The sequence below is a fragment of the Herpailurus yagouaroundi genome, unplaced genomic scaffold, assembly GCF_014898765.1.
Source record: "Herpailurus yagouaroundi ecotype Mexico unplaced genomic scaffold, PumYag 160, whole genome shotgun sequence".
NCBI classification, from domain to species: domain Eukaryota; kingdom Metazoa; phylum Chordata; class Mammalia; order Carnivora; family Felidae; genus Herpailurus; species Herpailurus yagouaroundi.
Window position 1 is genome coordinate 44,844,381 of NW_024412401.1, and position 15,445 is coordinate 44,859,825.

Sequence of the window (15,445 nt, forward strand, 5' to 3'; positions counted from 1 at the left end):
AATAAATAAACGTTGAAAAAAAAAATTAAAAAAAAAAAAAAATAGATCAGGGGCACCTGGGTGGCTCAGTTGGTTAAGCATCCAACTTCGGCTCAGGTCATGATCTCGCTGTCCCTGAGTTCAAGCCCCGCATCAGGCTCTGTGCTGACAGCTCAGAGCCTGGAGCCTGCTTCAGATTCTTTGTCCCCCTCTCTTTCTGCCCCTCCCCCACTCAGACTCTGTCTCTCTCCATCTCTCAAAAATGAATAAACATTTTTAAAAAAATTTTTTAAGTAGATCAAATAACCCACATCTGCAATTGCTCAAAGGATGAAAAATATAAAATAACATTTACTCAATATTGACAAGTGTGTCAAACATTGGGTTAAGGCAATTTACATGCATTCCCTTATTTAATGTCACAAAAATTCTGCACGGTAAGTATCACTTGCCCGTTGTTACAGTTCAAGAGATTGAGGCTCAGATTCTATATTTAGTACATGGTTGGTCACACAAGTCATTAGTAGCGAGGATTTTCACTTAACTGTCTGAATCCAAAGTCCATGCTAGCTAGCTCCAGGACACACCACTTCCCTTCTAGAGAAAAAGGCACTTAAAGAGCAGGCAGTTACTATTACAATATGTCCTTGTCAAAGAATAGATTTAAAAGAGAAAGAGAATTATTGGATTTTTGCATTCAACTTCCGCTGGCTCAAAACCAGAACCCAGAATGCTACCAAAACTGAGGCTATCTACAATAGAGGGTATGCTTACATAACCTGGGAAACGGTTCTGACAATTATTGACCACAAAAACCAAAATTTTAATTTGTACTAGCTATAGAACTTGAATGTGAGCCCCTGGAATTTGTTGTCTTTTAAAGGACTATTGAAGGTGTTCGTGTGGCTTCATGAAGCTATTACATATACCATGTTGTTCAAACAACAGTGGTAGTGAATTGTGATTTTTATGGAAGGACAAGTTCAACTGGCAAAGGGAAAATTCTGGTGGACTAGGCGTTATAATGACATGTCTGTTGAAAGGAGAGCATTTGATGAAAGAGGATATAAACCGTTCTTAAATACCATGCTGTTTTTAAAAAATGGAACATAAATTGCAAGGACTATCATTGAAACAGGAAAGGGAGGTAGGATTAAACTATATAATTTTTCATTTTACACCGCACCTTCCAGAAGGAATGAGATACAGCAATTCATACAGCAGGATCACATTCCATAGAGGAGCAAGGCAACTCAGCTAGTCAAATGGCACCCAAATAGCTTCTTCTCTGTGGGCAGCAGCAAGATAGGATTTGGAAGGTACAGGCACCAAATGTTCCCCCTGCCAGGTAGGATATATTTCAGTGTGTTTTATTTTAAGTCCTATTTGCAATAGCACTCTCCTGGTTCTGAGCAACTCCGCTGTCATTTGAGAGTTATGAGTCAGACAAATGGGAGCGTTAAGAAGTGGAGAATTATAAAACACATCGGCAAGTGTGCTTTGGAAGAAGACAGACTACTATATGAACCCTGGCTCTCCCTCTTACTTACTGTGCCCGCCTCAATTTCTTCACTCAGTATCTGGGACTACCAATAATAGAATAACTACTAGTGGGGTGTATTTTAGCAAATGATTAGCAAAGAAGACAGTATAGGATTGCACACTGGCTATGAGCACAGGCCCTGGATGGCTTTGCCACTTGTTACCCGTGTGGCCTTGGGCTAGCCCTATATGAAACTCTCCCCGAGCCTCAGTTTCCTCATCTGTAATTTGGGAATGATAATAGGATCTACTTCGGAGGGTTGCTGTGAAGACTAAATAAAATAATCCATAGTAAATGTCTAATTTTTAATGAACATAAAGTGCATAGTATGATGCCTAGCATATAACAGATATTTAATAAACAGTAACTGATATTATACCTTATAAACAGGACAACATAATAAGTATACACATGCTGCAGAAAGGCTGGATAAATTTCAGAAAATAACACATGACTTGGAGTCTCTGAAACAAAGAACTCACACTGTAATAGATCTTGGGACAGGGGCTTATGCAAGGTGTTATCAACAAAGGTCCTTCCATCAAATCTCTGAGCGCCCTCGCGCACGTCAGCTAGCTGGTGTCCATGGCACCACTGTGCACGTATACACAACCTGCAGCTCCGGGGAGGGCAGCTATTCTCCTTGGTGTCTTTTCCCTAGGGTTTCTTTAATGATGGTGTCAAAACTACAAAAGAATACACAGGAGGATGGGGAGAGAGGCTCACACAATTGAAAGAGGACCATACAATTCCATAAATATTTATTGAGCACTACTGTGAGCCAGGAAAAATCCCTCTCTTTCATGTGGGCAACTTCAATAGCGACTCCATAAACCTGGTTTTGCTATTCTAAGATAAACTTTCGCCTTATCTGTAAGTTAACAGGGCCAACATTTGTGAACTTTCCTTTGAGAGGCAAATTCAACATTGTGGACATGGTTGGATTAGACCCGACCAGAGTAGATACAACTGAAAACAGAATCACCAGAGAGTTGGCGTGGTTCACCTGGGGCTGAGAGAGTGGGCAAGAGGAGCTGAGCTTATATGTGGCAAGATTCTGTGATCACATTCAGGCAGGAGCTCAAGCTTCCTGGCCTGGCCTCCGACGTCCTCCATGATCTGGCTTCTTCATCTCTCCCGCTTTCCCACGTGCTCCCTAAGCATCGTGCACACAGAATCCCACCCTGCACACAAAATCTGATCCATCCTCCCTGCCTTGTGCCTATTCTGTATGGAATGGCCATTACCCATTCAACTCCCAGACTGGACCCGCCATTGTGTGCATGTCTTTCTCTCAAGCCAGAAGCTGCTGGAGGACAAGGAGGGAATCCCACTCACATCCGTACGTGTAACTCCAACCCAGGGACTGCAGATAGAGACCCAGTAGGAAACAGTGAGAAGAGTCCAGAATGAAGGCTGGTTTCAAACGGCATCTCTGTTTCAAATGCTAGCTTACTAGCCACTAGCAAATGCCACTTACTAGCCATATGACCTTGGATAAGTTCACCTCTGTGTACTTCAATTTCCTCTTCTGTAAGATGGAGACAATGAGGCACTTAATTGGGTTGTTGGGAAAATCAAATCGCTGTAGATACATAAAGCACTTGGAAGAGTGCTTGGCACAGGGTTAAGAGTTATGTAAGGCTTCATTATAGCTGTTGACGTTCGCTATCCTGGTTGTTAAATGTGTGTGTGATTAAAAAAAAAAAAAAAAAATGAAGGGGGAAGGGAGACTGTGTCCTGTAGCCAAGCAAACGTTGAATTCACATGCTGGCTCAGTGCTGCCCTGCTAAATGGACTGTCCGGTGCCGCCCCTCACTGTGCACTTTCAAAGGAAACACTGAGCTTTCACCCTGGCTGGTGTTCATGACCTCACTTCTTACCTGGGCTCCCCGTCCACCCCAGCCAGTCGGGTACTCTCAAATCCTGCGGCAACAGCACTGCACGAAATACAAAGGACACCAAGCCTTGTGTCCCAGCCCTGGTCCTCAGACACCAATGCTGAGCATTACAGATGATCTTGTCCAACATCACTCCTGAAACATATGGGGAAACTGAGGCCTGGAGAGGTTGTGTCTGTCTACGCTTTGTTAGTGACTGCTTTTCATGCAGTCAACTTTATGGTAGGTACTAACAATACTAAAATCATAATTAAGGCTGGAAGGGACTTAAAGTTTACCTACTCCAGTACTTTTTTCAAACTCCACATTCTAGAGTGTCAAGATGAAACGTGAGCTCTGTGGCAAGTATTTCATTCATTCATCTGGTAAATATTTATGGAATACCTATGATGTACCACAAGTCAAACACCACTCCTGTCCTCAGCACCTCACAAACTCATAGGGAAGAGTGACATTAATAATCACACATCTAATAGGAAAGTCCTGTTGTGACTGAGTTTGTTTTAAAATATACCAGAAGGGGTATCTCCACTTATATGCCAATATACTTTCTGGGCGAGAGGAAGAAGGCGAGGTTGGGGCGGTGGGGGGAGTTACAGGTAATGCCTGGCAACTGCCCACTCCACTGGGTTTACCAGCACCAGGGTCTCATGTAGACTAACATGACGTGATGTCACCAGAGAGCCTGGGAACCACTGAACTAGCCCAACTCACCCCCATTGAAAGACAGGCAAACTAAGAGGCTTCAAGAGTTTAACGCACTGGTCAAACCAGCATAGTCGATAAATGGAAGAACCTTAAAATCTTGTAGTGGCTCACACAGCCTTCCAAAAAACAAGTCCACATCCCACAGCATGGCCTGTGGTCTGTCCCCCGCTCCTTTCTCCAGCCTCACCTCACCACCATCCTGCCGCCCACTCACCTCCAGCCATACTGAGCTACATGCAAAGCCCCAAATGTGCCTCTGCTGTGCCCATACTATGCCCTCTACCAGAGATTCGAACTCAATGGCCCTGAATAACTCCTACTCCCTTTCAGCACTCAGAACTCAGCTCACATCTCTCTCCTCCAGGAAGCCCTTCGTGAGATGGCCCTCTTCTTCTCCCACAGCACGTACACCTTTACATAGGGACAGGGAAACACTCATCACACAGCGTATCCATCCATTCAACAAGTATTTATTGAACACCTTCTGTGTGCCAAGCACCTGAGGATATGGCAATGAATAAAACAAAGCCCCTGCCCTCATGGGGCTTACACTCTAATGAGGGAAAAGGTAACAGAGTGTCAGGTAGAGTTTTGTGCTATTTGATAAAAGAAAGAAGAGGAACGGTTGGTGGAGGGACAGATCGTGGGGGAAGGCTTCTCTGAGGAGGAAGCATTTGCTCAGAGATGGAAAGTGACAATAAGACATGCAAGTACCTGGGGAAAGAGCATTTCAGGAAGCAGCAGCAAAGACCTTCTCATCACTGCAATGATTTCTTTGTGTTTTTTCCCTACTGAACGGTAAGGTCCTTGAGGGCAAGGGTTACATCTTAAGCATCTTTGATTTCCAGAGTCAGCACCCACAGCAAACACCCGTGGACCGAGTACCTGAACCTGGCATGCATGCCTGCTGGTTTCTGAGTCCATCTGGTTCCATCTCGCAAGATCTAGCCAGCTTCATGTCTCTCCCTCCCACAGCGCTAAGCCGAGCACAGCTCTCCTTGCCTGATTCTCAGCCTTGCCTGACTCTGTGGCCTGGTTTCAGTCCCTGGATTCTCTCTTTATTAGGACCATGGCACTGACAAGTTCTCCGATTTTATCTTGTTCTGGCCCAGACCTGGGACCCTGTCCAGAGCTGGGAGCCTCCCTCCAGGTTTCCTAGGCATGGAAGTCCTCCTCTGAATCCCAAGCCCCAAGCCTGGGGACCCTGACACCTGGAGTCAGACTTCCCCAATGGCTAACCCCTCCCTACCTGGACGTCTGCCCTGCCTGATTCTTGTCTTCCCTCCAAACCACACGTCTCCTTCCTGTTGGGACATCAACCCTCTGACCTCATCAATCCTTTCTGCGGCCATCTCTCCATATGTTCCAGCTTCATAAAACCATTCCTGAATGTCTGCCATAGCCAAAGCACAGAGCTAAGCACCTGAGTCTTTCACGTCACCTGCTGCGGATTCCTGTTACACCAGCAGACCATCTGGATCTAAGTCTCTAGACTTGACTGCCCTAATCACAATCCCAATATTCCCGAAACCCTGTTTAAAAAGCCTTAGAAGCTGAAAATAAAGTCAAATGGCTTTATCCACTCAGCCAACTGCGACAGACACTCCTGGGTGTCTTTGGTGCTTCATTCCAGCCCCCACTAGGTCTAAAATGGGCTCAGGGAGGAATAACCCATTCCTTCATCCACCCTTTCAGCCACCGCTCATTGACACATGCTATAGCCACATGCCAAGGCCTAGAATGTAAAATACGGTTCCTGCACTGATGATAATGGTGGTGGTGGTGATGGTGACGGTGATGGAGGAAGAGAGAGGAGACGGTGCTAAGATTAGTTACCATTTATTGCACACTTGTGCTATGCTACAATAAGCAATGAGTCTTCTAATACTAACAAAACTATGAGACACTTACTAGCTTCGCTTTACAGAGAAGGAAATAGGCTTAAGAGGTGAAGCGACTTGCTCAAAGTCACACAGCTAAGTGGCAGGGTGTGGTGAGAACCTAAGTCTGTCTGCCTCCAAAGTACAAACTGTTCACTGCTATACAGTTAAGTGCTGAGCAAACAGAACTTAAATGAAGAAGTGAAAGAAAGAGTCCCGGGCCCCGAGGACTCAAAGCTGGTGGAGGAGACAGACACATAAATAGGCTAAGATCTACAATGCAGGGGAGTGCTGATAGGTAGAAACCAGAGCTGTAGGGGAGCCAGGGGAAGAAGCTGTGGCTAACTTGACCTGGAGCGGGCTGAAAGCCTTCTGGAGGAAGCGACTTTGGGGCGAGGCTTTGAAGGATGAGCACTTGGAGCCTGGCGCTCGGCAGGAGCTCAGCCCTCAGCCCTGGCCTGGGCCGCGCCGGGTCCTCCGAGGTCGAACTGTCCACCCTCCCGCCGTGCCCACGCGGCCGGGCCAGGCCTCACCTCCTTCCACTTGAGCTGGCGGATGCTGATCTTCAAGGCGTCCAGGGAGGTCCTGGCCTTGGAGCTGTCCACAGTGACGGGCCGCTGGGAGTGGTACTCGTCCGCCGCGCGGCCTGAGCTCCGTCGGCCGCCCCGGCCCTTGCTCCGGGGCTTCCCGTGCGGGCAGAGGCCCGGCGCCCGCGCCGCCTGCGGCTTGGCCGGGGGCAGCGTGGGCGGCGGCCGCGGGACAACGCGGGCGTCCCCCTCCTCGGCCGCGCGGGGCTGCGCTGGGGCCGGGTCCTTGGGCTGCTCCTCTGGCGTCTTGCCTTCCGGCTCCCCGGCCGCGCCCGAGTCCACGCGGACCTGCTTCGCCGCCGCCTGCGCTTTGGTCACGGCCACCGCCTCCGCCTCCCACCGGGCCGCCAGCTCCCTCTCGGAGCTGCCCCGCTGCATGGCGCTCAGGGCCGGTGCCAGCGCCAGTGCCACCGCCGCCGCCGCCGCCGCTCCGCCGCCCCGGCCCGCGACCAAACTGCCGCCGCTGCCGCCGCTGCCACGCGCTCCCCGCCCGAGCCCGTTGCCATGATCGCTCAGGCTTAGGTTGACAAGGGCAGTCGCCGCCTCGGGACGGGGCCCGGGAAGGGACAATCGCCGCTCGAGCTCCCGCGACCTCATAGGCGGCGGCGCCCACGTGATCGGGCCTGTCACAGAAACCGCGGCGGCCATCTTGGAAGAGGGCGGAAAGCCGCCTGAGCCCGGCCGGAGGGAGGGCGCTGGCTTTCTGACGGAGCACACAACTTGGAGAAGCAGAAGGTGAGAAGGGGTGTGCTAAGGTGTTGGGCACTTGTGGGACTCCTGAGCCTGGGAGCTGCGGAAGAGAGACGAGAATCTCAAACTAAGGGCCCACTTGACCCTCCCCCCTACCCCGTACACAGTCGCTGGGATAACTCCCAGTCGGAAGGGGCAGGCAGAACCTCACCTGCTGGAGGGAACTGCACTGTCGGGAATCATCTCTATCTGATGATGGACGGGACGAGTCCAGGCCCTGGGGGATTAGCTGTCCGCTTAAAGAAACACCTGGCTGGCCCTGGGAGAGCCCCAGACTGAGAAGGGAGACACCTTTCCCTGTTCTCAGAGAGCGCCCTATGGGATGGAGAAGCCCTACTCATTCCCAGTCAACTGGAGGGCAATAACACTGCTTTTCTTATTATGTCACTTTTCTTTTTATTGTGGTAAAATAAACATAACATAAAATTTACCGTTTTTACCTTTTTAGGTGTGCAGTTCAATGGCATTAAGTGCGTTCACATTGCTGCGTGAGAACTATCACCAACAACCATTCCTGGAACTTTTTCATCTCAGACTGAAACTCTGTACTCATTTAAACCATAACTCCCCGTTCTCCCTCCCCCCAGCTCCTGGCAACCAGCATTCTGCTTTTTTCTCTATGAATTTGACTGCTCTAGGGACCTCATTACATATGAGTGGAATCATACAATATTTGTCCCTGTGTGTCTTGCTTATTTCACTCAGCGTAATGCCTTCACGGTTCACCCGTGTTGTCGCATATCTCAGAATGTCATTTCTTTTTAGGACGGAATAATGTTTTTGCTGCCTGTATCTACCACATTGTCTTTACCCATTCATCTGTCAATGGACATTTGGATTGCTTCCACCTGTCGGCTATTGAGAATAATGCTGCTATGAGCACGGGTGCACAAATCCCTTTTCAAGTCCCTGCTTTCATTTCTTTTGGGTTGCAACATATCTTTAAAGCCAATGCAAGGAGAGGATTCTCCCTTCTCACCTTAGGGAGTCACATTTATTGTTTTTTGTTTGTTTTGTTTTTTAGGGAATGCAGTTGGGAAGGTTTAACAGCATCCCAGAATCCCAGACTAAAGACCGTATCATAACTACTCACAGGTGGCCGCTCTTCCTTATTCATCTGCCCAGTCTCTTGGTTGGTTGGTTGGTTAGTTGGTTGGTTGGTTGTTTTGGCCCAGAGATTCCCCACGTAAATAAACTGCCTTGAAATACACCAGCAATAAATTCAAGAGATCAAAACGTCATTTTAGCAGCAGAGGGCGCTCTCATCTCTTTCTCTGGAGGCCATCATAGCTTTATTTCAGTGTTGTAGTTATGTGACTGCCTGTGCCTGAGTTATCTGGGGTGCTTATTTAGAATGCAGGCTCCTGAACCCCAACCCCAGAGACTTTGATGCAGAACATTTGGGTGGGACTGGGAGTATGTATGTTAAGTTAGCTCCTCTGCTGATTCTAAGGCAGCCAGGGGCAAGCACCATTGATCTGGCCTACTCAAGTCTTCTGGAGATCCTTGGAGCTGTCCGTGGTGCCAAGGAGAATGCCTCACCACTCCCCAATCTCTCTCCACCAACCTACTCCCTCTACCAAATCCAGGGGTACTGCCTTTATTCAGTCATTCATGCATGAAAGTTGGAGAGACTTAACTTATTCCTCTCCCCAGCCTCCTAAAACCATTCCATTTCCAAGTCTTATACGTTTTACACTGAAATGTCTCTCTCATCTTTCCTCTTTTATCTATCCTTATTGTCATTGTCCCAATTCAGGCCTTTAGCCTTGACCATTGCACCAGCCTCCTCATGGGTCACCCTTCATCAGACCCCACTCAGATGTCTCCATCTTGGATAAGCTTTCTTCAGTGCCCACAAGCAAGAAATAGTTACCCTCTCCACTCTTCTACTGACATACATGATAACCCTCTACCCTGGTCTGTCTGTCACACTGTAGAGAAATCTTAGCCTCCTCCGTTAGTCTGGGAAGGAACATGTCTGGTCTGATTCATCTCTGTATGCCATTTGCAGGGGCTAGAACAAAGAGGTCCTCAGAAAGTAGTGTGAATGAATATTTTTTTATTTTATTTACTTTTGAGATGGGGGTGTGTGGAAGAGAGAGAGAGGGAGAGAGAATCCCAGGCAGGCTCCATGAGATCATAACCTGAGCCAAAATCAAGAGGCAGATGCTTAACTGAGTGAGCCACCCAGGCGCCCTGGAATGCATAATTTAATAGTTGTTTTCCACTTCATTTGCCAAATCTGGAAAGGCCATTCCATGCAGAGATATTCATGTGCATTTGGCTTTGAATCTCAAAGATCTTCTGCCTAAGGGACTTTGCACATGCCCTCCCTTCTGCCTAGAACACTCTCTAGAACTCTGCCTATCTCTCCTTCAAGATTTAGTGTAAATGATACATCTACAGAGATACCTGTGATTTCTCTATCTAAATCAGATCTCTTCAGATGAAAGAACAATACAGGAGAGAAAAACAAGAAGAATCACAAGGCAGTATACAATTGAGTGCCAAATAAGGCAAGGAGTGAAAAAATTGTTTAGGAGTTCAAGGAATGGAGAAGTTACTGTGAATTAGAAGGCTAGACAAGACTTCCTATAAGAGATGGAATATAAACTTTGAGTCTTCAAGATGGTGTAAGAATGAGATAGATAGAAAGTAGGTGGGGTGGGGTGCCTGGGTGGCTCAGTCAGTTAAGCATCCAACTCTTGATTTCAGCTCAGGTTGTGATCTCACTGTTTGTGGGCTTGAGCCCCACACTTAGTCAGTTAGGTATCCAACTCAATTTTGGCTCACGTTGTGATCTCATGGTTCATGAGCTTGAGCCTCATGTCAGGTTCTGCACTGCGTGGAGCCTGCTTGGATTCTGTCTCTCTCCCTCTCTCTCTGCTCCTCCCCCGCTCACGTGAGCATGTACTCTCTCCCTCTTTCAAAATAAATAAACTGTTTTTAACAAATTAAAAAAAAAGAAAAGAAAGTAGGTAGGGTGGTCATTCCAGAGGCTGCGGGCAGGACTGCCATGTGCAGTCACGCAGGTGGCCCAGGAGGCCTCAAAAGGGCTGGAATCCAACTTGTACTCTGCCCACCAAGCTCCAGCCATTGAGGCTTTGTCCACTAGAAGGGGACACCTTCCCCAATTGGCTCAAAGGCTCCCAGGGCTAGTGGAGGTCCCGTACTGAGAGGACAGTGAGGAAAAGGCACTGTACAAGTAGACTTAAGAAGGGAATAATCATGTCTCTTTGGGGGGCAGGGAGCAGACCACACTGGTTGAAACACAAGCCTTAGAGGAAGGGAGGACAGACAATGAGGCCCATTTGAGCTCATTGTCAGGCCTTTGACCACCTTGGTAAACTCTGACTCCTCCAGAAACTGTGTTAGTGGACAGTCCAACCCCAAATGGGACTCCTCAAAGAGAAGCTTCAGTTACAGCTGCTGAGGAGCAAACAGCAGGTTAGAATTAGAGACTAGGACAACTTCCAGAAAATATAAAAATGTGTTAAGAAATAGATCCCCTCCCACCCCCCCATAGTTCTCTCCTTTTCCTTCACAGCACTCAGCACGCTTACCGTGGGGATCTTGCTTGTTTGTTTATTTGACGTGGTCTGTCTTGCTGGCCAGAGTCCAAGTGCCTGAAGTGTAAGGTGCTCACTGTTCTTGTTGACCACTATATCCCAATGCCTAGTTCAGTGCCTGGCAGAACTATTTCTTGAATGAATGAATGAATGAATGAGTGAGTGAGTGAATGAATGAATGAATGAATGAAAAAGTAAATCCAGATATTCAATAATAAGGAAATCGTTAAGCAAACCATGGCAAATGCTGTCAATGACAGCTTTAGCCGCTGAGGAAAATGTTGATGATGTAACTAACACTAAGCAAACTGGTGCAAGCATTGCAATTAGAATGCTGAAAAACCCTTCTGCGTACACAGGGCCTGGAAGAATACGGAGACAAATGAGGACAGCTGTGGTGCGGGAGGCACGAGATCTTGGTTGAAATTTGCCTCTCCATTTGGACCAACTGTATCAACCTTGGGGTCTTCATATCCTTAGACCCAGAAGTCCATCCCACTTCCAGAGGTTTCCACTGTGAATCAGAAAGGCAGACTAAACTTTCCATGGTGATATGTTACCAAGAAAAACCCTCTCTGCCCCCGGCACTGTGCTGCGTATTTTATATATGCCTTGCCATCTACATACAGCAGCCCTGGGATAGGTCCCATCAGAAATCCCATTTTACAGATCAAGAAAGAAATTGTTACTCAGAGAAGGCACTTGCCCACGTCACGCAGCTAGTAAGGGGTTCTAGCTCAGCATGGTCTGACACTGGCACCCGGCTCCCAACACCCACGCTAACTCCCACACCAGGACTTTGTGCACAAAAATATTCAACATATGGAAAGGAAGAGAAAAAAAATAGAGAAACCAAAAACCAAACCCTTAACTATAGAGAACAAGCAGATGGTTACCAGAGGGGTAGTGGGTGGGGGGTGGAGGAAAGAGGTGAAAGGGATTAAAAAGTACAATGATGATGCGCACTGAGTCATGTAGAGAATTATTGAATCACTATATTATACACCTGGAACTAATATAATGCTGTATGTTCATGATACTGGAATTAAAATTTTTTTTTAATTAATAAAAGCTAAAAAAAATACTCAACAAATGTTTACACATAACTGAACCCATATGTATGTCTATGTATTTGTATATAAATATATATACACGCTAATCCTCAGCCATGTGAAAATTGTATGCAGAGAAAAACACGAAGCAAATATGCCAATATAGTAATAGTGTTTATCCTGGGTGGCGGAATTAGGAGGACTTCGTTTCTTCTTTATTTTTTTCTATATTTTCCAAATTTTCTGCAATGAACATGCATTGTTCTGATAACTGGAAAACATATAATTTTTAAATAAAATAAACATTCTTTGATTGTTCTATCACTTTTGCAGCAAGTCCATTTCTGGGGAGACAGGAAGGAACAGTTCAGGGGAGAGGGATGCAGGCAGCTTGTCCTCCAGGTGTTAGTTTCTGTCCTGTTAGTATCAAAGACCACCGCCAGGGGGCACCTGAGGCCTGGTTTTTGCAGAGGCTGAAGCGGGATGAGGTACAGGAAAGGCCCACAGCAAGGAGCTTCTGAGTAAAACTCAAGAGTTCCTGCCTGACTCTATTTGCAGACACACTTTTGCCCCACTTGGCTTTTGCAAGTGTTGCTGTCTCTGCCTGGTGCACCCCCTCCACACCCACTGACCCCTTGTATGGTCAGCGAGCTGTTTGTCCTTAAGCCTCAGATCCCAAATCTCCTCTCCTTTTAGAAACGTGGTGATAGGGCACCCAGGAGCACCAGGGTTCACTGGAACAGGGAGTGATCAATCTCAATGAATGAGTAGGGGCACCTGGGTGGCTCAGGTGATTGAGCGTCTGACATCCGCTCAGGTCATGATCTCACGGTTCTGAGTTCAAACCCTGCATTGGGCTCTGTGCTGACAGCTCAGAGCCAGGAGCCTGCTTTGGATTCTGTGTCTCCCTGTCTCTCTCTCTGCCCTTCCCCTGCTTGTGCACACGCTCTCTCTCTCTTGCACTCTCTCAAAAATAAGTAAACCTTAATTTAAAAAAAAATGAATGCGCAGAAGGCTTCATGTGCAGTTTGGGGTTAACTATTTCTCAAATAGGTGGTTTCTTCTTGAATAACAATACTAGCCATTGTTCACTGTGCACACATGTATGAGCAGGGACATCAGTCTTCTCCTGCTCTTGGACTAGGACTTATGCCTTCAGCTCTCTTGGGGCTCCAGTTTGCCAACTGTAGCTCTTAGGACTTGTCAGCCTCCATAATCACATGAGCCAGTTCCTTAAAATCCATTGGTTCTTTTTCTCTGCATGTAAACAGTAATATGTATACAGAAAGTTCTATGGATTTTCATGAACTGACCACACGCATGTAGCAACAACCAAATCAAGAATCAGAACATCCCCAGCACCCTGGAATCTCCCTTATGTTTCCTTCAGTCATCCTCCCCCAACCCCAGGGGAGCCACTTTCCTGACCTCTAATGATATAGATGGATTTGTTTAAAATATAACAAATTTTAACTGACTTCAAGTTTTTAATGAATCCAAGCCATACATGCACTTGGTGCAGAGAGGATCAGAATGGGGAATTGTCTTCAAATACAAGGGACAGTGGGGTCCACAGTGGGCAAAGTCCACAGAGACTGGGGCTCTGCTTCATGGCAGGGCCTCGAAAACTTCACGTGATGTCTATCAGATGAGCATGTCTTCCCCCCCCCCCACCCCCCGACCACCTCATGTCCAATGCTGTGAGCAGGAGTGGGGTGGGGGTGGGGGTCCTGGAGGACAAGAGGAGGGAGCCTGGCAGAGAGCATAGCTGGAGGAAAGGCCCCTGAGTGGTGACCTCAGAATTCAGGAGAGGGATAGGGTGCTGATGGGTGTGGTAAACACATGGGGAGGTTGGCAGATCATGTTAAAACAAGCTTCTTCCCATAATCATGGGGATCCCTGGGAGGCTTTTAAGCAGAGGAAAGACACAGATCTGTGTTTCAGAATGAAGACTCTGAGCAGTGAGAAGTAGAAGTAACTAGCATAGACTGAGCTAGACACTGCTCTAAGCCCTTGACATGGGTTGTCTATTTCATGCTCACAGCAACCTAGTAAGCAGATAGTGTTGGTATCCCCCATTTACATAGCAGCAATCAGCCCAAGAAGAGCGAGCTAGTGCCTGACCTCATACAGCTGGAAGGGGCAGAGCCAACTGTGGCCCAGAGCCTGACCCTTAACCTCACTTAGAAGACGGGTGGTCGGCAGGAACGGAAGTAGAGAGACCAGTGAGGTGTCTGTTGCAGTTGAGCGGCCAAGGTGACAAGATGGGGGTGGGGGGTGGTCCATGGGAAGACAGCAAGGCGTGAGGGGACTGGGGAGATTCCTGCTGTTCATACCATCGCAGGGTCCCTTTCTCTGGGCCCCAAACGCTGGGCCTGGGCTCCCTCTCACCAGCTTGATTCTGGGGGTCCTGGAGACCCCTAGCCACCTCCTCCTTAACCATCCCCAAAGACTCATCCTTTTTATGCTTTCAGTCATCCAAGGAAGATGCTGGGGAGAGGGCAGGGAGTCTGGGGTCTCACAACCCGGGTCTCTGCACTGAGGATCCTGACCCTCTGTGGGAGGATCTCCGGAAGCCCTGGGGTTCCTGCCTCCCTCTAGTTATCCTCCCAAGGATGCACAGGGCTGATCCCAGCTGTCTCCAGCCTCTTCCCCTTCTAGGTCTCTTTCTCCAAGCATCCCTCTTCTCTGCCTTCCATCCCAAGGCCAGCATCCCCTCACTTCAGGTGGGGGAGTGGCCACTAGGAGACCTCTAGAATAGCAGCACCCTCCCATGGAGCCCCTGTCCTGGGAAACCGCCTAGAAAAGCCTAGGTAAGGCAGGTGCCAGGAGGGTAGCTGCCCCTGGGGGACAAGGGGAGGGGGAGAAAATGGCTCCAGGGAGAAAATTAAGCGCAGAAGGAGGCCTGATCTTGTCTGCCCCAAGAAAAAGGAAAGGAGGGGCACCTGGATGGCTCAGTTGGGCGTCCGACTTCGGCTCAGGTCATGATCTCACAGTCCATGAGTTTGAGGCCCGCGTTGGGCTCTGTGCTGACAGCTCAGAGCCTGGAGCCTGCTTCGGATTCTGTGTCTCCCTCTCTCTCTGCTCCTCCCCTGCTCATGTTCTGTCTCTTTGTCTCAAAAATAAATAAAAACATTAAAAAAATTTTTTAAAGAAAAAGGGAAGGAGGGAGGGGACAGCGGGAGGCAGGAAGGAAACTAAAATTTGCTCAGCAGTTCCAATATTGGGACAAACCTTCATGTAAAGGTGACAATGTTCTATAGTCTAGAGCAAGGGTCAGCAAACTTCTACTGCAAAGGGCCATATGGTAAATAGTCTAGGCTTTGCAGGCCTCCATCGCTGCTCTGCCCTTCTAAGGAGAAGACCGCCCTAGACAATATGTAAATGAGAGGGCTAGCATGACTGTGCTCCAATAAAACTTTATTCACAAAAACAGGCAGAAAAGATGCTCAACAGTATTCGCCATCAGGGAA

General features: G+C 47.9%; 1 protein-coding gene and 1 long non-coding RNA gene across 13 annotated transcripts in view; one reads left to right on the forward strand and one right to left on the reverse strand.

Annotated features, from left to right (window-relative positions):
- The window catches only part of TTLL11 (tubulin tyrosine ligase like 11), a 245,870-nt gene extending 238,695 nt beyond the window's left edge, over positions 1-7,175 (reverse strand). For 2 of the 11 annotated variants that reach the window (XM_040482192.1, XM_040482193.1), the window contains exon 1: positions 6,545-7,126. In XM_040482192.1, coding sequence (XP_040338126.1) covers positions 6,545-6,976 — 432 coding nt within the window. In that variant the 5' untranslated portion in view covers positions 6,977-7,126. Of the gene's footprint in view, positions 1-6,544 lie in introns of all 11 variants that reach the window. The other 9 variants (XM_040482194.1, XM_040482198.1, XM_040482200.1 and 6 more) reach the window with 8 other exon arrangements.
- LOC121034937 (uncharacterized) lies at positions 7,094-12,296 on the forward strand. 2 transcript variants are annotated; one of them, XR_005792683.1, is made up of 3 exons: positions 7,094-7,333; positions 8,373-8,534; positions 11,280-12,296. It is a non-coding gene; the product is annotated as an uncharacterized LOC121034937 (long non-coding RNA). The 2 variants fall into 2 exon arrangements; XR_005792682.1 differs by having other exon boundaries at positions 7,100-7,333; positions 8,373-8,443.
- Positions 12,297-15,445: the final 3,149 nt, after the last annotated feature.